Source organism: Apodemus sylvaticus, chromosome 1 (genome assembly GCF_947179515.1).
Source record: "Apodemus sylvaticus chromosome 1, mApoSyl1.1, whole genome shotgun sequence".
Classification (NCBI taxonomy): Eukaryota; Metazoa; Chordata; class Mammalia; order Rodentia; family Muridae; genus Apodemus; species Apodemus sylvaticus.
This window is the reverse complement of record NC_067472.1, coordinates 32,493,150-32,520,339: the sequence shown is the minus strand read 5'-3', so window position 1 is coordinate 32,520,339 and position 27,190 is coordinate 32,493,150. Positions and strand designations below refer to the sequence as shown.

Sequence of the window (27,190 nt, the reverse complement as noted above, 5' to 3'; positions counted from 1 at the left end):
AATTACCAATTCATAACCTTGGTAGAGAGGTTTGCCATGATACCTTTAGTAGGTATTGTCTAGAACGCAATAAAGAAAAGCTGTGATGTGCCTGTGATGTGCAGTGAGACCCAATAAACAAAATAGCAATTCCTCAGGTGTGTTCATCCCAAGGGAGAGCCTAGAAAGTGACAGGTGGCCTCAGCAGGCCAGGACAGCACTTCCTGACCCAGGCCAGAAAGCAAAGGGAGACTGGAAACAAAGCACAGTGATCCCGTGTTCAAACATCCGAGGTCAAAGGACTAGAACCTATGAGCAGCCAAGCCACTGCCTATGTGCCACAGCGGCCAGCCCTGCACAGCAGACACAACGGAACTGAGTCCAAGCATGGCATTAAAGCTGCCAAACTCTCAAAGCTAAGGTTTTATGCCTAAGCATGTGTTTCAGTAAAATTGAGATCCACTTCTAGTGTTTTGTAACATGCTAATAAGAGTTGGAGGCATGCAGACTAATCTTCAGATGGACCCTGTAGGTGGTGCATTGGAGGAAGACTGCACTATGAAACAGTACTGTCCTTTAGGTTAATCAGTGTGAACAATGAATCTGAGCTTGGAACAGCAAACATGAATGGCTCAGTTGCAAGGTTCACATCCAAAAAAGTTCATGAAATATGCTTAGCTTTTTTATTGTAACTAAATCAGCAAATTGAGATGAGTACACACAAAACACATTCACAGTCCCCTCAGTTTTGAGAAACTACCTGAAACTAGCTCCTACTTTTTTCTCTTCATCTTCCTGCCTGCCCCTAAGCTCATAAAGAACATGAATATGAAGATATTTTCAATGAGGAAAATTTTTTAAAAAAGCAAATGTCATAAAGTTTATGCAAAGTTGTCTCCTCTTATGTTATGTTCTACTATCCTTTCCAAACAGTACTATTCTTGGATGAAAGACCTTATACTTGTATACTATGTTAGGAGGTGAACACTCCAGGATTTAAGGTGGTGAGACAGCAAAACAACTTGTAACCCTATTTGTTCTTCTCCCAGGTGGTCATAGTGCTCAAAATGTTTCAAATCTCCCACCAAGTAATGAGCTTCCTCTAATGACACGGTGGTAAATTAAGTCATGCAGCAGCTGTCTGATAGCACTCAAGGAAAGGAAATAGAGGAAAATTAATGTATTTTAGCAATATATATATTAAATTATAAATATATAATTTGAAAATAAATCTTTGCTATAATACTATAGTTCTGGCACACCCAAGCTAGCTACTGCCAAAACTGTCCTAAACTCCAACTTTATCATTTCCTATTGAAGTTCCCTCTTCTCCAAACTGTAAGGCGTACCTTCTGGGACGTAATAAATGGATGGACAGAATGAAGATGAAGGCGTTGCAATGAAGTGACTGTGCTTGGTTCTGTAGTCAAGCACCTTTACACATACTCTGTCTTAAATGTATCTTATGTCACTCTTAGAATCTTGAGTGAGTACAGAATCAAATGAAGCTAAGCATGGTAGCACAATCATGTAATTCCAGCACTTGGTAAGCAGAGGCCAGAAGATCAGGAGTTCAAAGTCATTTTCCAAATTTTTAAGGCTAGCCTGGGCCATGTGAGACATTGTCTCAAACCAACGAGCCTAATGAGGAATGGATCTGGGACGATGGCTCCATAGGTACAAGCACTCCCTGTGCACACATGAGGACTTCAGTTTAAATTCCCACCCATGTAAAAGCCCCCAGCAGTGAGAGGGGGTGGGGGGGGGGAAGGTGAGTTAGAGACAGGCAGATCCTAGGAGGTCTCAGGTTGGCTAGGCTAGCTGAAAGGTTCTGTGAGAGGTCTGCTCTCAAGGAAACGGGGCAGGGCATAGTGAGGAAGGTACCTGATGTCACCCATGCCCTCAGAGTGCACATGCACCCACACACTTTTTTTTTTAAGGCACATAAAAAGGACCCCAGTGTAGCTGTTTCTTGCTGAGTCTACTGATCCCATGCCTATTATTTTGGCTCTCAGCCAGTCAGTATAACCATGATACCAACAAAGAACTCCAAAAAGTCTGATAGCGTCTCACTTGACAAGAATGTTAACTGTTTTCTAAAACATTTAATAAAGCCTCAATGACTACAAGACGTTCTGAGATAAAGATTATAGTTCAGTGTTCTATTACCCATGGGGTAACCCATTCATCAAGAAGCAGCTGTCTTTAACCCTTAACACATGAGTAAGAAAACCAAAACAACAGTAACTTACAGTATCTCAGCATTAACAGTATCATTTCACATAGTAACAAAAGGAAATACAGCTGTTAGTTTTAGAGGGAGAAAGGTTGTTTTGAGACAGGTTCTCACTATATAGCCTTTTCTCAACCTAACCTATAGCTCCCTATCTACACCAGCCTGGCCTAGGGCTCAAAAGTGTTGTCATCACAGGTACATACCATCAACACACTCAGTTGTAAAACTAATATTCCAAGAAGCATGCTTTCCAAAAGTTTTCCGATACGATATACTTTATGACAATGCACTTTGATCATGTTACGGATCCAAGCATGCCTTAGGGCTCCCCGGTCTCCAGTCTCACAGGCTCACTGTTCTCCCACATGATCAGTGGGGCAGAATTCAAGTATCCTGCACCTGAATCACCTTTGTAGGCACCAAAAGTTTCAATCACCGTACAAAGGTTCCCAAACTATGGGTCTTGACTCCTTTGAAGGCCGAAAGACTCTTTCATAGGGTCACATATCAGGTATTTACATTACAATTTATAACTAGCAAAATTATAGTTGTGAAATGGCAACAATATTTTATGGATGCGGTCACCACAAGAGGAACTGTATTAAAGGGTCACAGCCTTTGGAAGGTTAAGGACCACTACTCTAGTAGAATAATGAAAACCTAATTCATAATATAAATACCTTTAGACTAGATTCCCATGTACAGAGGACAGAAGTGTGCTCTCCCACCATGATCAGCAGTGCCCTCCAGGGCTGTATTGTTTGCTTTGGGGACAACATCACAATATGTGATCAAGGTTGGCTTCAAACTTGTGATCTTTCTGCCTCAGCCTCCCAAGCGCTGGGATTAGTTAGGTGTCCGTGCCCAGGCCTCTTCCCCCCCACCCCCTCATCCTCACAGCAAACCTATCTATCATGGTTTAAATGTGAAATATTCTTTTCAAGTTTTTGTGTTTAAACACTTAGCTGGTTAGGTGCTATTCAGGACGACTGTAGAGATTAAGGAGGCAGGATCGAAGTGGAGAAAGTAGCTCTCTGGTGGCAAGTCCTCAGAGTGCTATCCCTGGCTTCTTGTCATGGTCCTACCCAGATTCCAGCCAGCAGACACACCACCGTGCCTTTCCCACCATGATCAGCAGTGCCCTCAGTAACCATGACCCAAAATAAATTTTTCCTTTACTATTTTTTATCAGCTGTTTTGTCACTATGAAAGGAAAAGCAACTATACTTAACAAATACAGAAATGCAGGGTTGAAGGGTTAATAATAAAACTAAAAGAAGTAAGCAAGAAACATTAGAATTCATCTACCTCTGTAAACAACACTAAGAGTGAATGATGACCTTGTAGGGTTGTTTGCTGGGCATGGGGGGCGGGTCTTTCAGTGTTGGAGCCGAGACGAGGGCCGCATGCATGGGGGCTGAGCACTCTTCCCAGTGAGCAGCAGCCCAGCCTGCAATCCAGTCACCAGTTAGCATGTCAGGCTCCTTTTAATACTAGTATACCCAACAGCAAGCATGTGCACATAAGAATTACTTTATACGGCTGCTTATGCAAAGCCACATATGCAAACTTTCCTAATAGATGAGGTAATATCTACAGACGACATTGACAATGACTGTGGTTAACCTTCCTATCTCCCTAGGTCCTCAGAACCTAATTTCCACAAGGAATGCCCTTTACTACAGTGATATGAAAAAGCTCACTGTCCTGTACATGAAAACCTAAGCTGTAAAGAACTCCAATCCCTGTCTCTAATTGGTCCCTGAGCCTCAGATCTCAAGGAATACCTATTGCACTCAGTAAATACTCCTTAGGAACTGTAACGGAAAACGCACAAAACAGAGATGCATTCTCTAGAGAGGCTCACCATCAGTCTCACATCATACCAAAAGAACTTCTCCTGAAGAATCTGGTCCATACTGACCAACCATCTTTCCTTTCCTTTAGGGTGTCCCGTGGGGAAAGAGGCATACAGACAAGCAAAGGTAAGACTCCATACCTGGGCAGAATACTCAGAGAGACTGAGAGACAAAAGCATGTTTGGGTATCACCCAAGGGTAAATTCATGAATGGTGACTTGACAGTGATGAAGAAGTAAATGATAATGACATCATTGCGGGGACACACACACACACACACACCCTAAACTACTGTGAACTGGCCTTTACTAACTTCAAAACATGCTCATAGGGACTATTCTCAAAGTCTCAGAAGAGAATATCTCAATCCACACAGTATATATTCCACACATTCATATCTACTGCAATAGAAGGCTATCTGAAGAGGGGATTTAGCACTTGGAGGTTGGGGCAGGAGGAGGAGCACCCCAAGTCAAGGCCATCCTGGTAACCCAGAGTTCTAAAGCAGAATGAGAACCTGTCTCCAGGTGGAGAGGAAGAGAGGGGAATCTGGATGGCTAGGAAGGCTGTGTGTGTGTGTGTGTGTGTGTGTGTGTGTGTGTGTGTGTGTATTTTAACATTAAAACATTAGCAACAAAACCTGGTCTTACCGTGTAGCCCTAGCTGGTCTGGAACTCACAGAGATCATCTTGTCTCTACCTCCTGAGTGCTGGGATCAAGAGTGTATGCCACCATATCCTTCTACATTTTCTTGTCACATTCAACTGACAGTGCACAAACACTGACCCCACCTCTTTTGCTTAAATTTTCTTAATAAAGTACAAACAACATAATTTCACAGATTCCAGTACAGCTAAGTCATCACATATATAAAAAATAAAAACAGTACATTTTTCCTTACAAAATAGGAGGAGAGAATCATCACACAGACAGCCAAAATGGAGGCTAGCACAACATCTGGAGGGATTTCCGAACCGCTTCTTCCAAGGATAGGAGTAAACATCTCAAATACAGCCCAGATGAGGTACAGTCCATAAAGATATGGGATAAACATCCCCAAAAAGTAAAGAGCAATAAATCTTCCGTGGGCACCTAGAGGAAAAGACAAAACATACCTATGGAATTGCAGGGCACGATGCACGGCCCTGGGTCAGTGACAGAAACTGGGTCAGATGGGACTCTAGACCCTTGGTACATATGATCTAGTGCACTCCGACAATTTCAACAGGGAAGATAAAGTACAAACAATGTTAAAGCAATATAATAGCATATGTCCAGAAACATGAGAATGGGGTGGGGTATACAGTATTAGATACTTGCATGGCATAAATTAAAACAAATATTTTGGAAAAATAATTTGATCAAATAATCTCTGAGAGTCATTTTTAACATATTCCCCGTTTTTATCAAAAACCAAAATTATCCTACCGTGCTTCTTGAAGTCCTTGTACACACAAAGCTTTGTGAGCAATGGGAAAGCTACCCAGACAGCACTCATGAATGCGGAGCAAAACCCTTGATAGGTTAAACCAACAAGAAAAGCACAGTGCACAAACAGTGAGGTGTCAAAGAACAGTTCTCCCAGATATAGGTCGCTGGCGTTCTGAAAGGAAGAGAAATACAGTTTCATTCACGGCCATTCCTAGAGATCTTGTTGTAATTTCCATCCCAAGGCCAAATGCATCTTATTTTCATCAGGGTCACCCTTCAAGCTGACGAAGCCCAACAGCTGCACAGAATGGGTCGGTTCCATAAGATAAGGAAGCAGAAGCAACTCTGCTCCTGTAGCAGGACCTAAAAACACACACCCCATGTTGTGCTGCTGCTGCAACTTCCAAACACAGTTGAAGCAGTGTAGAGCAGTGGTCTGTTAAGGGCATTACCAGCTGCTGCAGCGTCACAAAGCACATGTCACACCACACCGTCCCGGCAATGGCCATGGGGACACGTGGCTTGACTTCCCTGTCTCCCCGCTGCCACCTCACACCTCTGATGCTGTGGCACCTTTCTCTATGCTTGACACTTCCTCACAAAATTTGAAGTTCCTTTTAAAGACGCGAAGCCCAAGGGCACTCACACTATTTCACAAGAAAGCTGTCCAAGATTTAAACACTTTAACATGCGCAATTCTCAAAGTCAAAATTACAGTGCATACACCACAGAGGGAATGGCTGCCTTTAAACTTCTCTCACTCATCTCTACTTCCTCAGAGATCTTTGTCTTTAGAGACCCCACTTTAAAGTTCACTGGCAATCAGGCTTGACTGGTTAAATACATGTTCAACTCAGTGTTAGAGGCATGGTCTTAAAAAGGAAAATAATTCTCAGAACTCAATCTGAAGGCTTGATAAGGTGGTACATTTTTGTAATCCCAGCACTCCAGAGGCTGAGGTAGGACAGCCTGAAGTTTGAAGCCAGGCTACAGTGCAAGATTCTGACCCAACTTGGGAATGTAGGTCTCTGAGACTCTCTCGGAAAATTCAATCGTAATAGTAACAGTAATTCAATCTGAAACTGTGTGTGCTCAGAGCTTAATAAGGAACACGACCACACTTTACAGTAAGTTCCAAAGCTGAACAAATCAAACAATACTCCTCAAATCTGTTTTCATCCACACCTCTACTGACCCTTCCCTTCCTCCTGACCTTTTCCAATAGAGTTGCCAGAGTTTCCTTACTAAACCATGAAACTACTCATCTCTGTCCTGCTGGAAAAGGCTAATGGCCTGACTGACTTTTAGGGCCACCTCCAGTCTCAATTTCACCCTGACGTACTTGTTGCTTGCTGAGGTTTTTCTAATCATGTCTTCACCACACTGGACTTTTTCTTTGACTGTGACCCAAATGTGTCTTGTGCAGAAGCATTCCCACTTTTGACTGCTCAGTGGCCTGTTCTCGGTCAGGCACACTCAAGTTTCTGAAGCCCTTTCAGATGCCACCATCTCCATAAACAAAGGCTCGCCCAGGGCGGTCCAGGGCTCTTGCCCCAGCACTCTCCCAGAACTGCTACTAAACTTCTTATCACTGCACAATGGCAGAGAGCACAGCAGTCCTTACACCTCACCAAAGAAAGCTGTGCTCAGAGGAAGAGATTCTCACGGAGTGCTCAGCCAACTGGGTGCTAAGTCTGGAAAACAACAAGGCTGCCAGTGCAGACCTGCAATCCCAGCTACCCAGGAAAGAGAAGAAACACACGGTCAAGGACCACATGGATACAGGGTGAGTCCAGGTCCAGCCTGAGGACACTTAGTCTCAAAAGTCTCAAAAGTAAAAGTAAAAGTAAAATATACATAAAGGGGTGGGGGACCTTAGGAGACAGTAAAGTACTATAAATGCAGAACCCATGTAAATGAGCTGGGTACACTGGCACTCACTGCTAGCCCCAGCTTGGGTAGGCAGAAAAGGCGGGTCCCTGGGAAGGAGCCAGCTAGCGTAGCTGTAATAAGCAAGCTGCAGCCCTGAGACCCAGGGTGGAAAGGCAAGGTGTTCTCTTCCCCTATTCTTGGCCTGCAGCCATCAAGAATGAGGAAGTAGCAATCCACACAAGGAAGCTCATGGCTGAGCATCTGCTGCAGAGGAAACAAACGGTCACTGCTGCCCTTCACCCTGGGCATCGATGGGAAGGCAAAGAGACAAAGTTTGGGGAAAGCAAGACAAAATGTATAAAACCACACCAGGCAATATAAGATGGCCTCTTTTTAGTCTTTGATCAGGGTTGCCCAAGAGATTCCCAAAACATTAAAGGCTATTGTAAATTGCCCTTGGTTGCCCCTCACAGGTAGAAGGTAAGTCCCTATTGCTGAAGACACCATGCACAAATTCGGGGCCAAATGCTTGTAAGCTGGACTGAATGTGCCCTGAGGACGAGCTCTTATAGTAGCAGACTGCAGCATGCGAGCTTCCCAAGGCCGGAAGCAGCCAGCTGTCCTTCCTCCTCAGCTATGATGCCTATGAACCACAGTGACCAGCACGGCAGGAAGCCCGAAGGCTGGGCTGCAGCAGGGGCTCACACGTCTTGGTGGTAGCCAAGCTCTTTAATTGGACATAAGACCTACTCAACAAGAGGGAAATGGGGCCTGGCCCAGGAAACCCAGCCAACCATCCAGGGCTTCCTGTGTCACGGATCGTGGAGAACCTACGACCACCACTTTACCAAACCAGGATAACCCCTAACTACATACCAAATATTTGTCCTCATACCCACATAGAACTGTGGTCCTTACCCTGCATCAATGAAACTTTGCAACAGACGGAGACCATTATAGAAAACCACAACCAATCAAAATAAAAACTTGTGAATCCCAGTCCCAGTGAGTACATCTACAAACAACTCTAGAACCTAAAGTCCAGGGGACACTTCAAAAGGGGACAAAGAGGGGAAGATAAAGGAGCTGGCTATGACACCGTGTCACCTAATAATGTCAGAAGCTATATCCATAAGGACTCGCCACCATTACTGCTGTACAAGGACAACAACAGACATGATAGAGTAGGTAGGGGAAAGACCACAAGGCCTCAACCCTACACAAAGATGTCCAGGCAACTAAGAAATGCTGAGAGTGGGAGAGGTGGACTTTCCCCAGAAAGAGCACAACTGGCTACCCACACCAGCTCTATGTCAGCTCTAAAGCAGACATATGAATAATGTTATATAGACTAAAGGTTATATTTATGAACATATATACATACATTTATTTAACAACATTAATGACAACAGAGGCTATGAATTTGAAAGAGATCAAGGAGAGGTATATAGGAAGGATTAGAAGATAGAAAGGAAAGGGGGAAATGATATCAAAAAGAAAAGAAAAGTGAAGAAAAAAACAACGAGGAGATTTTACATGCACTGTTCTTTTAGGAAAGAAGTGTTTTTCATGTCAGGTTATGTCAGGCATTGCCTGACACAGGGATGCACAGAGAAGTCAGTAACTCACCCTCACCAGCCTACAGTCCAGAGGAGAGCAGTGACAGTCACACTTATGAGGGGCTGGTGCCTGGAAACATAGAACACCAGCAGAGGCAGAAACCCCATGAGCACGCCTCGCACCACCACCATCCTGACCACTGCTACACACACAGCTCCACAGCATCACCTCAACTCTGCACCCCACTTCTGAGATTTAAAAACAGTCCAGGAAACTAACACAACTGTGGCAGCACTGTCTATAGCCAGCTGCCACAGCAATTTCTAACAGCTCCGAAAGACCAGACACAATCATTTCACTTGTTTGTCTTCAGTCCATGAAAACAGCAAAAAGAAAACAATAAACACATCAGCCACTTACCATATAATAAAATCTTTTTGCAAGAGTATGAATGAGTATTATTTTGGCAATTGTGGCCGTTCCATACAGGCAAACGGCAATATAAAAGTAATTATACCATGAGAGAGACTGTCCAACGAGAGAGACGAACACTGCGATAATGAGGACTGTAACAAGGCTAGTGAACCAGCTAATGAAAGTGATGCCAAGTCCACATAAGAAGTCTCTCACGTAATTAGCATCTAATGAAGAGAAAAGAAAAAGTTAATGTCACCATCTTCATCAAATCAATTACAAAACCGTTACAACAAAACCAGCTAAAGGGCCAAATATTAAAACTAAAAATTTACTACATAATTAGAAATATTTAAATGTTGTAGTTTAGAAAACAATCAAACACGAGATCGGGGTAAGAATAAAGGATGAAGTTCAGGAACACATTGAGAGCCCAGGGATTAATGATTAAGAGAGCTCACAGGGGTGCAGACACCCTCCTTACTAGAGAAAGAGCTAGTAATCGTTATTTTTAGAATGCGTCATTTATCAAAATATTAGCAAGAAATTTAAAAGATGCAGTTCCATATAAACTCTTGCTAAAAGACAGTAGCATGGGGCTGGCAAGATGGTCCAGCAGGCAAGTGTGTGGCCACCCAAGCCTGTCAGCCTGAGCTCAATCCCTAGAGCCCAGCAAACTGAAGCCACAGCTGCCTTCTGACTACACATGCACACTCACAAATAAATAGGTGAATAAATAAATGTAAAATGTTTTTAAAGATGGGAAATAATGGCAGGGAAAATACCTGGTGACAAAGAATTATTTCAACTGCTGCTAAATACTTATATTGTAATAACATGACAATTTAAACTCTGAAACATTTCAAGCAGAAACGATTCAGGCAGAAGGGAGGCAGAAAGTCTGCGACTGCATCCATCCCAGGACTGTGTGCTGTGGGCCTGAGCATGGAAGGCGTCATGAGACTTTTCAGTAACAGTGCATCTAGAGGACCTGCAAGGTAGTCAGCAGGCCAAAGTGATGAGCTCAGTTTGATGCCCAGGACCTACATGGTGGGAGGGAGGCTAGTGCCACAAGCTGCCCTCTGACTTCCAGACTTGTGACCCCCACACACAAATATTTTTTTTAATTTATATAAAATTTATTTAAAAATTTAAATAAAAAGTCAACCTCTAGCCAGGCGGTGGTGGCACACACCTGTAATCCCAGCACTCTGGGAGGCAGAGGCAGGCAGATTTCTGAGTTTGAGGCAGCCTGGTCTATAGAGTAAGTTCCAGGACAGGCAAGGCTACACAGAGAAACCCTGTCTCGAAAAAAACCAAAGCCAAAAAACAAAACAAACAAACAAACAAAAAAAAAAAAAAAAGTCAACCTCTACAAACCTTTTTTTCTTTTTGGTTGTGTAAATTTTAGTTTTAACACTGGTTATACACTTGATCATAGTATAAAATATTACTGGATTTTAAGAAATTAAAATTTGTTATTAATAAGTAAAGAAACATGCAACTCTTTTTTTTTGAAAAGGAAACATCTTCCAGTACTGAAGTTCCCTTTTAGTACTGTTAGTGGTTTCACACAGAATGAACACAAGGGTGAATAGCCTTATGTGGCCCCGCCTTCATACGTGGCCCCACCTTCCGTTAGTTCAGATAAGGCAGACAATCCAGCTGACTTAGCTCGTTTCAGAGTGAGTGCATAAGAACTGTCATCCCCACCAACCCTCAAAGGATAATGAGCATACAGGCTCAAAACTTATCTAGGAATTTCTAAAAATGTGAATCAAGTCATCTCTTAAGATACTATACTTCCTTAAAGAAACAACAACAATGGCTAAGATCTCCCCTGCAAGTCCCGCCCCCATTCCAGAACCACACTTCAAGGAAAAGACTTACTCCTGTGTTTGGGCTGCAGCAGCTTTTTCCCCAGGTACAGAACAACAGCCATAACCACCATGTAGTTTATTATGGAGCCAACGCGAGAAGGGTACGCAATGACCAACAGGCCGAACACATCGAAGAACACCATGCTGCCATGTCGATACTCAGACGAAGAAGCCAGCATGTCAGACGTAGCCAGGTGTTTAAGAACTGCTAAAATGTTGTCACCTTTATTAAGAAAAATAACATGGTCTAGTAAGCTACTCCACTGTGACTTCCACATACAGCCACGTGAGGCAGAAGTGAATCAGGCGCTCTGAAAATGAAGTACCCAGAAGAACACAAGCAGATGCCTCTTCCTGCCTTCCACTGCTCGGCCCTTTACCTGCTGAGCCATCTACCTACTCAATACTAGGGATGGGCTCCAGGACCTGCACACATTAGGCAAGTTCTCTACCTCCAAATCCCTGATAAGTTTTGAAACCATCTAGCATCCTCCCCCATATATTTCAACTTTCTGTTATATTTCTGTTTCTGAAAACACTACTTCCATCCAGTCTGAGAGCACAGCATACCACCCATCTCCTCCTCTCCGGGTCCCTTCTGCTCTGTGTTTTATTTTAATTAAAAGGTCATCTTCTCTCCATAGCCCAAATCCCTGTCACGTCCCTAAGCCTCGCCTCCAGACCTCCAGAAGCACTATAATGCTCTGTCTGTGTGAGTGCCTCATCTGTCCCCACCACCCTTCCATCTGGTGTACAAACCCAGGTCCTGATGCTACTACAGGTCTTAGCATTCACTTGTCTGTGTTCTTTACTCTTCAACAGTCCTACTGCAGCCTGGGGCCACCCCTTCCAAATTATCTCGGTGAATCCAAAACCCTACCTCAGCCCTAGGCTACTCCCAGGGACTGTTTCTAAGCTTTTAATTGCTAAGTCAGACATCAAAGACTAAAATTCAAGCCCTCATCTTTCCAGCTCCAAGACTGAAACTCATTTGGCCACACACTGTCTCTCTCCCACACAGACTATAGAATGTACATTATAGATCATCCTTAATAGTTCATCATTATATATCAAAAGCCAAACCTGTAAATACAAATACCAACCTGCTCTCTGAATGGAATCTATGAGAATTCTGTCCGCTGTGTCATACTTGGTGTGATAGATGTATCCATTTTCAATAAAAGCTAAGTCTATTCCTAAGATAGACAATGGAAAAAGTCATCTTACTTTAAAGATCAGATTTGTATTGGGCCTATTTGTTTGACATATTAAATTCTAAAAGACAAAATGTCAAAACAAGAGGTTAACTGATGTCTGTAATATTCATGAATCACATAAATCTTTTTCTTACAAAATCTAGAACCAAGGACCAGATATTGGGATGTAAAGTGAATAAGAAAATTAAATTTTAAAAATATATAACTATGGCCAATAATTTAAAACATAATAATTAAAGAAGCATTTAAGTCACACATTCGGGGAGAAAGTTTTGAGAATGGAATTTGGGCAGTTAAGAGCCAAACCTAACTTTCAAATGAGCTGTAAAAATCATCAAAGGAGCTGGAGAAGCAAGGCGGCAGCAGGGTGGGGGTCCAGCCCTGAGGATGCCGGCCGTGCTAACCTGGTCTTTCCATCTCCCACACTGGTGCACGGCAACACCGTAGAGAAGGAAAGTTTAAATTACTGTGGGGCTTTGAAAAGACAGCATCAGCCAGGCAGTGATGGCACACGCCTTTAATCCCAGCACTTGGGAGGCAGAGAGAGGCAGATTTCTGAGTTCGAGGCCAGCCTGGTCTACAGAGTGAGTTCCAGGACAGTCAGGGCTACACAAAGAAACCCTGTCTCAAAAAAACAAACAAATAACAAAAAAATAAAAAAAGAAAGAAAGAAAGAAAAAGAAAAGATAATATCAAGAACTATGCTTTGGTTGAGTGTGATGGTTTGTATATGCTCAGCCCAAGGAGCATTAGAAGGGGTGGCCTTGTTGGAGGAAATGTGTCACTGTGGGTGTGAGCTTTAAGCCCTCATCCTAGCAGTATGGAAGCCAATATTCTACTAGCAGCCTTCAGATGAAGATGTAGAACTCTCAGTTCCTCCTGCATCGTGCCTGCCTGGATGCCGCCATGCCGTGGATGTCTTAATGATAATGGACTGAACCTCTGAAGCTATATGTCAGCCCCAATTATAAGAGTTGCCTTGGTCATGGTGTTTGTTCACAGCAATAAAACCTTAACTAAGATATTGAGTCAGAAGATAAATATCTCACATATAATGTCCTCTCAGAAGCTATTACAACTTTCAAGAAATAAGGCTTGTTTTTGATACATTAGCCTGCGACCACAGAAAAAATACCTGGAATGTTCCCAAAATCCCTATAGATTCGGAAGTCAGTATCAGAAGGAATGATTCCACTCTGAAAAACCTCCTGAGCCACCACAGAAGCAAAAGGGTGTTTAGCTGCTGAAACGTAAGCCTGGACCAACCAAGGATTTTCAGGGCCTGAAATGAAACAAAACAACACAATACAGGGTTAATTGAATGGCTCTGTTCAGACAGACTTGGTTGGCTGCACTAAAGAAATATGAGCAAGAGTTGATGGTAAGTTCAGGGACCCCTTTAGGAATGATGATCAATGTTCTAGAAAATGAAGAGATGCTCAGTGGTTAGAGCTTTGCTGCTCAGTTGTCAAGAGCAGGGCTCTCTTCCCAGCACCCATGTCACGGGCTTCACAGACACCTCTAACTCTAGCTCCAACAATCCGATGACTTCTTCAGACCATTTTGGGCATCTGCACACACGTGCACACATTCACACACACACATAAGCATACACACATAAACAAACCTTTTATTAAAATGCTCTAGAATTATGATGATGGTACACAACTATGTGGAAAAAACACACTGAATCTTACCATTTAAGTTGGTAAATTACAGAACACTTAAATTATACCTTAATAAAGCTATGGATTTTATATATATATATACTAAGGATGGCAACAGTTACAAAATATCCCATTTTAAGGAAATAAATATGTATGTGTTCATGTGCATAAATACACATTCTTTTTTTAAATCCCAGGGCTGGAAAGATTGCTCAGTGGTTAAGGGCACTGACTGCTTGCTCTTTCAGAGGACCAGGGTTCAAATCCCAGCACCCACAATACAGTTCATAACTGTCTGTAACTCCAAAATATACATGCACACAAAACACCAATGCACATAAAATACAGGTAAATAAATTTTAAAAAACTTAAATAAGAAAACTTACTTTAAAAATCCCAAAAAGTTATAGAACAAATTAGCACTGGTTTGCTCAGAGTAATGGAAAAGCCATGAGCTCTGACTTACCAGATTTCTCGTACTCAGTAGAGCCTAAATTTTTCAAAATGGGACATATGTTAATGGTTTAATTTGTTTAAATTTTACAAAGTTATATTTTATCAACATCTTCAAAACTGACACCGTCAAGCACTCCACTCTAGTGCTGGTCTGACGAGCCGCTCTTTCTGACATTAAGGAAGAATGATTATCCCAGCCACCAAAATCTCCCCAAATGAGCTTCCCTCTCAAGTGATAATGGAGTTCTAGAGATTTGGAGAGTACAAACTGTTTTATCTGAAAGGCCAGAAGATAAGTCTCACCACACAGAAAGAAAACCTAGGACAGGGCCATCTGTCCCTCAGTCTCAAACACAAGTCTAAGTCTGCCAGACTGGAGTGCTTGTTCTTAGTCAAAAATGAAATCAACACGAGGAACTTTCTAGAAGGTAGAGCCACAAGAAAGCTAGTCCTCTAATAGGCAGTGGCATCAGATGTGAGAGACATATCCTGAGAAACATCCTGGAACATAGAAGACCGCCAAAGGCTCTCAGGCACATACTTAAGCCATTAAGATAAGCTCAAAACTAGAAGCAAGGAATGGTGCAAAATTCAGATAAGAAGTATGTTCTCAGCAAGGCTGTTATGGATTCCTTCCAGGGCAGTAAGTCTTAAAATATTCGGGTTTTAGAATGAGCAAAATGTTTAAATTGCACATATACTGAAGGAGGTTCTGGGATTTTATTATCAAAGTAACAAATACACAGGAAACTATTTAACACTACAGAGCAGGCCGGGCAGTGATCAGCTCTGCACCTAGCTTCACAATGCAGTGGAAAGCTCACTGGCTCTTGCGGTGCCTCCCCCGACCACTGCGGCAGCCTCCCTCACCTAGTCCCACCAGCAAACACCGCCTTCTACCTGGAACTGGTGCTCATTTGTTTCCAGATATGTAATCATTTTGAAATTCCATGTTGCTGGAGATTTTTTTTAACCTAAAATCACGTACATTTAGTTGAGTAAGAACGTGGGCCTAATCAGGGCCAGCAAAAGTGAATACTCAGTAGATGTTAACAGAGAACTGCCTTGAGCTGAGATGTCATTTTTGGAAAGTGTGCTCTCATCTCTTCAAACTATCTCTGTAGACTGTACTAATACATGCTGAGAAAATTATCAGGAGTCCTTTGGACTAAACCATGAGACTGGATGATATCTGGGTAGCAGAAGATACAACAGGTGCTGCATAAATTAAAGGCATTGGATGAAGGCACTAAAGTTTACAGTACACTTCTGACAGGGATACACCAGACAGCTGTTGCTCTAGGGAGCCTGGGATTTCACAGCCAATGAGACTCAATGTCCCTGCTTAGAGTTCTCTGCTGCCCCTTTCTGATTTGGTAGCTGTTGGAGGTATTCCTCCTGTATCAAGAAAATGGGGCCAGAGCAGAAAGCAGCTACCTGTTCCTACAGATATTAGAGTTCAGCTGCTCCTCACAAACAATATATAACAAATAAAATACAGGATCATTTTAAAAGTTTAAAGTAAGTTTGAGAGAGTATTGACATATGATACTGTTTACATTATAAAAACACGTAGTACTTACTGTAATTTCAAAACTTAAATACAATGTCTTTTAAAGATGCTACAGATTAAGTTTCTATGCCTTACTCACGTCCTCTAGCCCCCTCACCCAAAACACTGCTCACTATTAAGATCCTGGCGAGTCAAACAGAGTGCATGCCTATAATCCCTACACTCTAAAGCAGAGGCAGAGGGATCAGATTCAAGGGCAGCCGGGGTTGCAAAATAAAACTGTCTTGACTCACAAAACAACAGAGGCAGCTTTGGCCAAAGCTTTGTGTGTGGCAGGGGCAGGACAGAAGGTGGGTCTTCCAAAGTCAGGTCTTAGCAGGCCCTGCTGAGCAAGTCTGTGCACTCTCAACTCTGCAAAGATGCTAAGTACATGCTGTTCAACAGCTATACCTTGTTATCGTCAGGAATGCACAATCCTAAAATTAAAACTCTCTTTGGCTATTATACTTACTGGATTTTTTTTTTTGACATTTAAATTATTCAGGGATGAAATTAAATTCTTTAAACTGTGAGTAAATTTTCTCACTTTAATTCTTTCTATCATTTTAAAACCCTTATACCCTAATAATCCATAATTAATAATATTCACATTATATCATGTTCTTATTTGCTTCTCTGCTAGCCAAAAGGAACCTGGAGAGACTGAGCTCATCTGGCTCCCAGGTCTGCAGCGAGGAGCCCAGAGGCTCAGTGGGAAGCACAGGCTATGGGGACGGCTGTTCTCCAGGGTTGGCACAGCCTTCTTCTTACAAAACTCAGGACTCCCTGTGGAAAGTACAATCTGCAGTGGGCTGGGCCCTTCCACAGCCATCACTAATCAAGAGAATGCCCACAGACATGCCCACGCAGCAACCTGATGGAGGCAATTCCTCAACTGAGGCTCTCACTTCCCAGATAACTCTAGTTTGAGTCATGTTGTCAAAAATAAATAAACAAACAAACAAACCAGCACATATTACAAATGCAGTTACTCGCTGTGCAGTGACTCTGAGCCACTGTCATATACCAACTATAAAGCCTGACAAGATAAACTCTCATTCTATTCTTCATCCAGACTGGAAGCACAGCAGCCTGTGCTCATCAGGCTTGGAGAACTAAATAACTTAGTGTATCATCTGCATATAATAACATATAATAAGTACTATACAGGACTCACATGCTGTTCACATTATTTTGCTTTTAAAAATTAATAAAGAGTCAGAAAGACCCCTGGATCTCAATGGCCAGCCGGACTGGCTGGAAGGGTGAGTTCCAGATCCAGCAAGAGGCTCTGTCTCAAAAAGGTAGAATGCAGCTGAGGAGGACACCTGATGTTAACACCTCTGGCTATAAGCACACAGGCGAGGACACAGTGCAGATAACATGCACACACACATACATGTACACCCATACCAACATACATATTACCATACACATTCATGCCTTAAAAATCAACCTCATTCAAGAGATTGCTCATTAAAAAGTTTGTGTACAAAAAAAAAAAAAAGATTGTGTACACTGAGAAACTTCCCGCTGTGGCACTGAACTGCTCAGTGCACATCCTGGCATACCTGTTTGGAACACGAGTTCTTTCCCTCCGACACCTGCAGCCTCCAGGTTAATAAATGCTCGAATCAAACTGGCCCAGGGATGTTGAGTAATAAAACCATGGCTTGCCTTAGTGAGGAAAGAAAGCAAATGTAGGTTACACCATGTTTTTATGTTGCTCATTTGCATGCAGAATGGCTATCTGAAAAGACAGGGACTATGAGGGCCAAATGGCCATTTCTCAAACGCATACTTGGAAGCCATCTTCCAGCACAAAATGGTGGATTGGGTTTGCCAAGTAAAAGTCACCGTGAGAGCATGCAGAAGTTAAGAAGAAAAGGCAGGAGAGAGAACCCACATGGCGAAGCACTAGTGCTCTGTCCCTCCTCAGCTCTCTGATCTCGGCAGTTAAAAAAGGTCAGGAGAGGAGTGAGGCCATTGAAAAGCCCTTGAAACACTTTGCTCGTTACAGCAACACTCAGAAAGCCGAGTCAGGAGGCTCACAAGTGCCAGGCCAGCCTAGGAGACACAGCAAGACCCTGCTTCAAAGACTGGAGTGCAAACAAACCAGAGTCACATCCTAGGAGGATGAGCAGTTCTCAGTGAAGTTTCTAACATACTGCGCATGCTACATGCACAGGTGCTTTTAAACCACAGTCAGGTACAGTGTTTATTCTGCATATTATTATTTTTATGATACTATCCATATTACTAATGAAACATTATTACCAATCATTATTCCTCTCATCATTATTCAATCCAAATACTTCAAACAATAAAACCTTACTTGCAAGACATTTTCCTCTGCGCCATTAAAGAGGAACACCACAGCATGCTGCAGGGGCTCTGGAGATGCTGACATGACCCGGAGAACTTCAAGCATCACTGCACAGCTAACTGCGTCGTCACTGGCACCTTGGAATCAGAAAAACAGAGGCACTTATCAGAGTTTCAGTGAGAAACTTCATTAGTGCTTTTCCTTACTGCTTTGGGGTAGAGTTTCCCCTCAGAGGAGCACCAGGACAGCCAACCACGTGACCAGAAGCATAACTCTGCCATCACAGGGTGACAACAATGCTCAACAAACACAAGCCCTGTAAGACCCCTGCCTGGTCTCCTGGTTGATGTGATTGGTGGAAGCATGCCTTCAACAGCTGTGGCACCGATTAGCCAGCCGGAGCCCAGCACCAACTGGAATTTACCCTCACCCCCAGCTCTGGGTACTTCTGGTACTCACAGCTTTCTCCTCACTACCACATTCTTTCAAAATCATAAACGCTCTAGCACCTCACGTTTACAGAGTGAGTAACACTGGATGCTTTAAGGTTTTTCCAAAGGGATCACGTATGGAAAAGTACAAAGGCACCTGAGTGGAAAGACACTGAGGAGTGAACTGCACCTTGTCCCACCACAGAAAAGTGCAGCAGTCAGATAACTCCAGCCTCTACATCAGAAAATCATATTAATTAAAGATTATGAAAGAACCCTAGTACTCTGGTTGTTTCTAATGGAATCTGTTGCTGTAACATTTTTATGTGTTTATTTTGTGTGCGGGTGGCGGAGAGACACACTTGCCACAGTGCACATAAGGAAGTCAGAGGACAATGTGCAGGACTTGATTCTCTCCTTCCGCTGCGTGGGCCCAAGCAGGCACGCAGCAGCCTTGGTGGCAGGCACCCTGCGGCACTGGCCCAGGTGCTGGGCCCCAGGTGCTGATTTGAGTTAAAGGGACTGGCTGGGACACCAGAAGGTTATCGCTAAGCTTTCTAAGTGAGGTATCTCATGACATTGTTAGCCTGTTCGAGGGCATCCTCCTGCTTCACCAGCGTTGCCTGACCTCCAGAGGAAGCAATGCAGCCAAGGAAAGATCCAAGGAGGAGGGCTGAGGAGGTACAGGTGGGAACCTGGACAGGTGGCAGTGGGAGGCGCCCTGGAGTTCAGGAACAACTCTGTTTTCTGCTGATCTGATTCTTTTCACTGTAGGAAGCTTACAAGGCATTTAAAGTCAGGAAACACCATAACTCGGGCAGTAGCACTTCCGGGGGGTGGGGGTGCGGGGCGTGTGTGGTGAGTCAGGAAGCTGCCATCTTTAGTGAGGACTGAAGAACAGGAAGGATGTAGGGTGAATTTTATCTCTGTCGCTCCCTTCACTGTTCTGAGGTGTAGAAATCAGACTTTATGACTCCACCCCACAGGCTTTTTGCACAGATTTTACAAGACAACACCCATTGCTTGGCACTTGGGAAACATCCTTGTGGAAGCTTTCTTCTGTAGTCAGGGACAATAAAACACTTGCTTTAGGGCTCTGTTGAGTTCTATGCCCCACTTCTGCTCAAAAAGAAACAATATTAATGACATTGGCCCAGGTGATTATTGGACAGTACTTTAGTCATTAGTGAAAGAGAGACAAAATAACAGTTCCCTGATCACCCCTAGAGCAGGAACACAAGCTGATGTAGGCAGTATGTGCACGTCTCAGAAAACACATGAAATAAACCCTCTCTTTTCCATTTGAGACTGTTATTTTATGATGAAAATCAAACAGTAACACTTCTCTTTACTCAAAGAAGTGAAATTAACAACACTTACCTTTCTATATACAGCTGATTAGCACATTTAAGTTTCTACTCAGCCTCCCTACTCTAAAGGTACCAGTGTCTTAGAAGAGAACAGAAAAGGGTCACAATGCCTTTGAGAAAGTGACAGTCTGAAGACAGTAAGAAGGCTGAGTGACAAACTGACATCCCTTTCCACTTAGTATCACCCTGAAAGTGAAGCCACCCCAAAGTAACTCAGATGTTTCTTTTACCAAAGACCTGGCACCACGCAGCAGAGCTGAAAAGATAAATGAGGTCCTTCTGTAGGTAACATTACTTCTAATTGGTATCAATTCCCAGGTCCAGGTACGCTGCTGAAACTTTAAAATAGCACACACAGGAAAACAAGAACAGTGATGCAAGCCTGTGATCTAGCCCTGGGGTGACTTAAACAGAACCAATGGTAAGACTCAGGCTAGCCCAGACCGCACAGTTCAGGATGTCTCAACAAGGCTCCTGAGACTGGGAGAGCATGTACAGTCATTGGGTTCTACCCCTAGCTCATTGTGCACAAAAAATATTCATGCTTTAGTGAGTTCCACAGAGAGGTGGCAACCATTTGGTGCATGAGTGAAAAGCTACTCTTAGCTTATTATTGATAGATACTTACTTCATACCATCAGTATGAGTATTATAAAATTTTAGGTAAGAAGTATTTCTAAATAGAAATAGAGCATTTAGCCGGGCGGTGGTGGCTCACGCCTGTAATCCCAGCACTCTGGGAAGCAGAGGCAGGTGGATCTCTGAGTTCAAGGCCAGCCTGGTCTACAGAGTGAGTTCCAGGACAGCCAGGGCTACACAGAGAAACCCTGTCTCGAAAAAAACCAAATCCAAAAAACCAAAAAAAAAAAAAAAAAGAAGAAGAAGAAGAAGAAGAAGAAGAAGAAAGAAAGAAATAGAGCATTTGCTTAGCATGCAGGAAGCCACAGGGTCAATCTTTGTAGTCATTTATACCATGCATGGTGGCACACTCAGACCACAAGATTCAAGGTCATCTTCAGCTACATAGCAATATGAGATTACTTCAAGGCTAGCTTGGGCTACATGAGATCCTGTCTCTAAAAAAGGGGGCTGAGGGAACTTAAAAATTCTAATGGCTCTCCAAAGAGTCTGTTCATTAGTGGACTCCACATATAATCTATACACCTGGCTCTATGTAAACAGCAGCAGAAAATGCCATTCAAAGTATGTTACTTTAATACAAGGCTCTTTGGTATTAAATCTGAAGATACAAAAAAGCTCTCCGCTCTCTCCCCACTTGCCTAAAAGCAGAACATGATTCTACGCAGGTGTTCCACCTCCCTGTCTACCCGGAAGGACAAAGGTTAATCTCCAAAGACAGCCATAGGCCCCGAGGAGCCCCCAAACAGCAGGCTTACCCAACTAGACTTGCCATTCGCTGTTTCCTACACCTCGCTGCGCACATACCCTAGGTGCTTTCTCCCTTTTATTGTTTTGTGGAATTTTCTGCTTTGGTTCGGGATTTCCTCTGGGTTGGTTGGTTTGTTCTGCAGTTCTGCAGCACTACAGACAGACCCTGGTGCTGGCACGTGCTAAGCAATCGCTCTACTGCTGAGCTACACCCCACCTGGTTCTCCCTTTGTCTTGTCACTTTAAAAAAAAAAAAGTATTGTTCTTTGATGAAGAAAATATCCAAGGCAGAGAACTGAACCGCCTCTTTGAAATGATTATTATCCCCTTGATATCACACAGATACATCTGCCCACACAGCAATGACCTGTCCTTCTCTTTGCTATCTTCTCTTACAAGGATCTGTCCCACATAAGAATTATGAAAGGCAAGGGATTCTGCATTTGACACCTATATATCCAGTCTTTCTAATATAATGCTCTTAAATAACCACAGCGGTTTTTATGACCCTTACCTGAATTTAAGCGTCTTAACAGTGAGCACAAGATGACTTTGTCTAGTCCCTGGCATAGGCACATCTGCCTTATTTTAAATGAATGTGTGGATACTGATGTCTAAATAAGCAAAATATATTCTAAATGCAAAGAAATGTCTTATCACAATATCATTCTTCAAGTCAAGGCTAGTTTATATCTTTTGTTTTTTTCGAGACAGGGTTGGCTAGTTCATATCTTATGTGACGCTACATGGTTATATTGGGCTATACATTCAAGCGATCCAGGAGTATTGCCACCAACAGTACCACCACCAAGAGAAAGAAGACTTTCTCTGAAAGACGCTATCCTGAAGTTTTACTTATACCTAATCTTTGAGCAACACTATTTGAAATTAGCTATTAGTTTTCCATTTACAATTAAGAAATTAAAGATAAATTAAGCAATATGCCAAACAAAGGCCCAATCCTCAGTGCCTCTCCTCCTGTTCAGGAGCCCCAGCACCCACCTCATTCGTGGTCCAGTCAGAGGAGTCTTCTTGAGAGTGTATCTCAGGATGCCATTGTAAAATGCCACTTTCTATTCTTAACTGCCTACATTAGCTGGAATTTTTTTCATATTTTATTTGTGAATATTTATGTGATTATACGGAGAAGGAATTTTAGAGATGATGGATATCAGTAGTAGACAATCAGTATAGACAGACTCCTGTCATCTTATTAAAAACACCTACAGTCATGGACATTTATCAAGATTTCAGAATTGAATACAATGAGCAGGCTTCATATATTATTTCAATAGTGACTTTTGTTTTACTCTATAATACTTTATAAAACATCACCATCTCAAAATAAAAATTAATCCTTGGAGCTGGAGAGATGATTCAGCAGTTAGGACAGCTCGCTGCCCCATCATGAGGGGACCAGGGTTTGGATGCCAGAACCCACAACAGCCACAACTGTTCCCAGATAACCAAACCAGCACTAAGGAACCTGACACCCTCTCCTGGCCTCCAAGTGCTCACACCCGTATACATGGGCATATAAACACACTCACACACACACAATATTTAATAAATACATATCTTTTTAAAGCAAGAAGGAATCCTTGTGGTCCCTAGCCACATCAGCACCTGTACCTTTGGGACAGCTTGGTCTCTGGCTTTCAGGCTAATTGATCTCTCTATCTCAAGCTACCACTGTTGACTGTAATGCTTTTCTTTGAGACTTATGTGGAAACTCAATGCTTCTTTTGGTTTAGGTTTGGGCTTTATGCACTTCAACTAATACCTATCCAACAACTGAAGGGAGTTCTAAAGGCTTTTCTCACTACTGCCCTTGACGATGCAGCTTGCACTTTTTTTTAATCACTGCAAGGACAAAGAGACCCAGAGTCTACAGATCATGCTGAGAAATCATAGTTTAAAAACTTCAATTTAGGGGATTCACACTGATTTGACAGATACGTATTGTGTCACACACTGTCTTGCACATCAAGTTCTCTGTCTTGGCAGTGTCTATTTAAAACACGATATTTAGTATTCTATCGGTATGTCTCACCTTCAGTGGACCATAATTTTAACTTTTCAAGTGGACAGAAACTACTAGAACTAATGTCCTCCCATCCATGTTTCCCTTAAATTTGGGGATCTTTACCCAGTACCCGGAAAGTGTACCGCCCCCTCTGTACATGTGTAAGCACTTACAAGTGGACAGACACATTGATAAACTAAGGATAAACTTCAGTGGACCAAAATATCTCATGTATTATCATGGGGCGTGTATGCCGCTATTTAATAATTACAATAACGATGGTAACAATGATGAACTTAAGGAAATATTAAATTGTTAGACTCGAGGCTGGTATTAATTAGCTTCCTTTCTACCACAATGAGAAAATGCTGGTCAAAGAGAAAATGGTCCTTACATGGGGCTAAGTTAATAAGCCTTCTGGGCTGTATTGTTGTGACTTTAAATGACTGAATACAAGTACCTACCTGGTGAATTTGCCACTGAGTCAAAGTGACAGTTAGCCAGGACAGCATACTTGGCCCCCTCCCGGGGCTCCAGCTTTACCACGAGGTTAGTAATGTTGTCATAGTAGCTCGTAAAGCCCCCCAGGAAGTCGATGCTGAAGGAGCCCGTAGGCCGTTGGATGTCGACTGAAAGGCTGTGAAGGCTGCTGCTCTGCGCCTCTATCAGCTTGATCTGCTCCAAAAGGTACTGGACCGTCAGAATCTCATTCTCTGTGCTTCCTGTAGTCCTGGGGCCAATGGCAGTTATGTGTTCCAGATAATCCCTGGAAACAATCAGAAGGATGGTGACACAAAGGCCCGCAAACATCAGCACAGCTTGGGGCAGCTTCCCACTGGGCTTCCCTTCCACCTCGGAAAGTTTAGTTCTTCTGACTTCTCAGAAAGAAAAAAAAAAAAATCACCGTGGCTCCCCTCCACCTTGAGACATGATCTCTCTATATAGACCAGGCTGGCCTTGAACTCCCTGAGATCCCCTACCTCTAACTCTTGAGATCTGGAACTAAAGGTGCTTTAAAAAAAAATCAGACATCTCAAGAAAACGAACTAGGAACTAATGCTTTCAGACTTTTCTCCATTGACAACGTACATACCAAATCAGTACCAAGACCAGGCAGGGCTTACATTCAGTACTTATGAGTGCTGAAGGGATAACAGCACAGCCTCACCGGCCTGACTCCTGCCGATAGTTATGGACTGTCGCTTACTGGGTCTAAGTGGCCAAAGCCATTAGTATAACCATGCAATGCCATCAAGTAGGCATAATAAACTTCTGAGAGGAATAAACACAAGCCTCTTGCTGTACACACCAAACCTAATAACTTCAGTTCAGGCCAAAATGAACCCTACTCCAATGAGGGAGGGTGGGACAGGAGGGGGAACTGAGGGTGCCCTCCAAAAAACACTCTTAAGAAAAAGCATCCAAAGAAGCAACTTTAAAAAACACAATAGTAGTTGAAAACTTTCTACTACTTCAGGATTCATGACTTAAGATGCAAGTTACAGAATCAAAAAATTCATATTTCCAAGTACACCTGTAGTTTAAAAAAACAAAAAAAAAAAAAAAAAAAAAAAAACTGAACCCTTGGCCAGCAGTGTAGGTGCAGGCCTTTAATCCCAGCACCTGAGAGGCAGAGGCAGAGGCAGAGGCAGAGGCAGAGGCAGAGGCAGAGGGATTCCTATGAGTTAAAGGCCAGCCTAGTCTAAGGGCAAGTTCCAGCCAGGGTACACTGAGAAACTTTGTCTCGAAAAATAAATAGAATAAAAAAATTTAAAATGTCGAACGCTATACAATCTATAGTACAGAAGAACCACAAACCATCTGCGATCTTCGGAAATTATAAGCATAATTCTGAGTGGACGTACTCTGAGTTTTCCTCCACAGCTTTCAGATTTGAGGACCGTGGTACCGTGGTGCTTAGGAAAGGTAGCACCGTAGCATGCACTACATTACTCCTTCCCAACACCATACCAGAAAAGCCTTGGTAATGCAGCCCTGGCACTGGCACACACACACACACACACACACACACACACACACGCACACACACACAAACAAAAACACCTCACTCTCCATCTCATTTCAAAATGCAGAGAACTAACCAAAGTAAAAAGTGGAAGTTGCTCGAGAAAGAGAGGAGAATGGATGACTGAAGCGTGTGAACAACCAATCATCTGCAGGAGGAACAGAGTGGATGATAAAGCAGACTCAATCGATCTGGTCACCCCGAGAAAGCGAAAGAGGGAGCCTGGCAAGCCCCGGGTCCCCGCAATTTAGACCCCAGAAGGACGCCCAGGACCATCCCACTTCCCGCCGACGTGCGCCCAAGGACCCCGGGACTCTGCATAGGGCAGCGCCGGACGTCCTCTGCCTGGGGCACAGTGGCGCCCGGCTCACCCGCGCGGGACTCACCGACCAGACGCTCCCCCACCCCGGGATCACTCGCCTGGGGCCGCAGGAGACTCGCGGCCCGGCCGACCGGCCGTACCTGGCTTGGCGCGCGTCGAACTCGCCCTGGAGCCCCGAGGTCCCGCTCAGCACCAGGCTCTGCAGCGACAGCTGCACGAGCGCCCGCAGCGCGAGCAGGTAGAGTGCGAGCGCCAGCGCGGTGCGTGCCTCGGACAGCGCGGTCTTCGCACCCCGGCTCCCGCCGCCGTTCTCCGACCTCCCCCGCATCCTCCCGCCGCCCCTCGCATCCTCCTGCGCTGAGGCCTCTCTCTGCGGGTGCGACGCGGCCGCCTGTCCCTCCCGACGCTCCGCGGTACCGCGGTGCCGCCGCACGGCCGCCGACTCCGAGCTCCACTCCATGGCGGCGGCAGCCACCACCAACCGCCCCAGCCCGCGACAGTCAGGGCCACCGCGGCCTCCGCAGCGCCTCCTAGTGAGCGGACGGAAACTGCAGAGGGCCAAATTTCTTCTGATTGGCTGGTCCGCCTAGCTGTTCTCTGGCACTTGAGTCTGAAATCTTTGGTGGCACAGGCTGTCACCCAGCCTGGTGCGGGCAGACTGTCAAAGGGGAAAACACCCATAAACCTAGAAATGAGCAGCCCCAAACGAGAGAATAGTGCGAGGCCGCTTTAACAGAATACAAGAGGCATTTATCTTGCACTGGGCTGATGAATAGTAGGAAAGGAAAAGTAGGATTCTGGCTACCAAAACAATAAGACTTCACAACCAGGACTGGACTAACAAAGCTGTCATCCTGGCACTAAGAAAGGCCCAGGAGGATCCTTATTTTGCGTCCAGAGTGGGATTCATAACGAAGATCCCGTCTTTAAATAAATAAATAAATAAATAAGCATTTCTAATCTCAGCACTCAGGAGGCGCAAACTGGATTTACACAAATTAGAGGGAGGCCTGCATGGTCTACATAGTGAGTTCCAGGCCAGTCAGGGGTACAAAAGATGAGCAAAGGAGGAAGGGGAGGAAGGAGGGAGGGAGACACAGAACTCAATAATCAAGGCTAGTGCTGCCTTCATCCAACAGATAAAAAACTATAATGACTAGCTGACGAGTCAAACAGT

At 43.7% G+C, this 27,190-nt stretch overlaps 1 protein-coding gene across 2 annotated transcripts in view; it reads right to left on the bottom strand.

Moving 5' to 3' along the window:
- Positions 1 to 26,534, bottom strand: part of Ermp1 (endoplasmic reticulum metallopeptidase 1) — a 33,234-nt gene extending 6,700 nt beyond the window's left edge. For both annotated transcript variants that reach the window (XM_052187506.1, XM_052187516.1), the window contains exons 1-10: positions 26,154 to 26,534; positions 24,130 to 24,431; positions 18,459 to 18,586; positions 17,695 to 17,800; positions 13,584 to 13,730; positions 12,335 to 12,427; positions 11,242 to 11,454; positions 9,358 to 9,578; positions 5,503 to 5,677; positions 4,976 to 5,166 (exon numbers count right to left, since the gene is read on the bottom strand). In XM_052187506.1, coding sequence (XP_052043466.1) covers positions 4,976 to 5,166; positions 5,503 to 5,677; positions 9,358 to 9,578; positions 11,242 to 11,454; positions 12,335 to 12,427; positions 13,584 to 13,730; positions 17,695 to 17,800; positions 18,459 to 18,586; positions 24,130 to 24,431; positions 26,154 to 26,473 — 1,896 coding nt within the window. In that variant the 5' untranslated portion in view covers positions 26,474 to 26,534. The remainder of the gene's footprint in view (positions 1 to 4,975; positions 5,167 to 5,502; positions 5,678 to 9,357; positions 9,579 to 11,241; positions 11,455 to 12,334; positions 12,428 to 13,583; positions 13,731 to 17,694; positions 17,801 to 18,458; positions 18,587 to 24,129; positions 24,432 to 26,153) is intronic.
- Between the last annotated feature and the right edge of the window lie 656 nt (positions 26,535 to 27,190).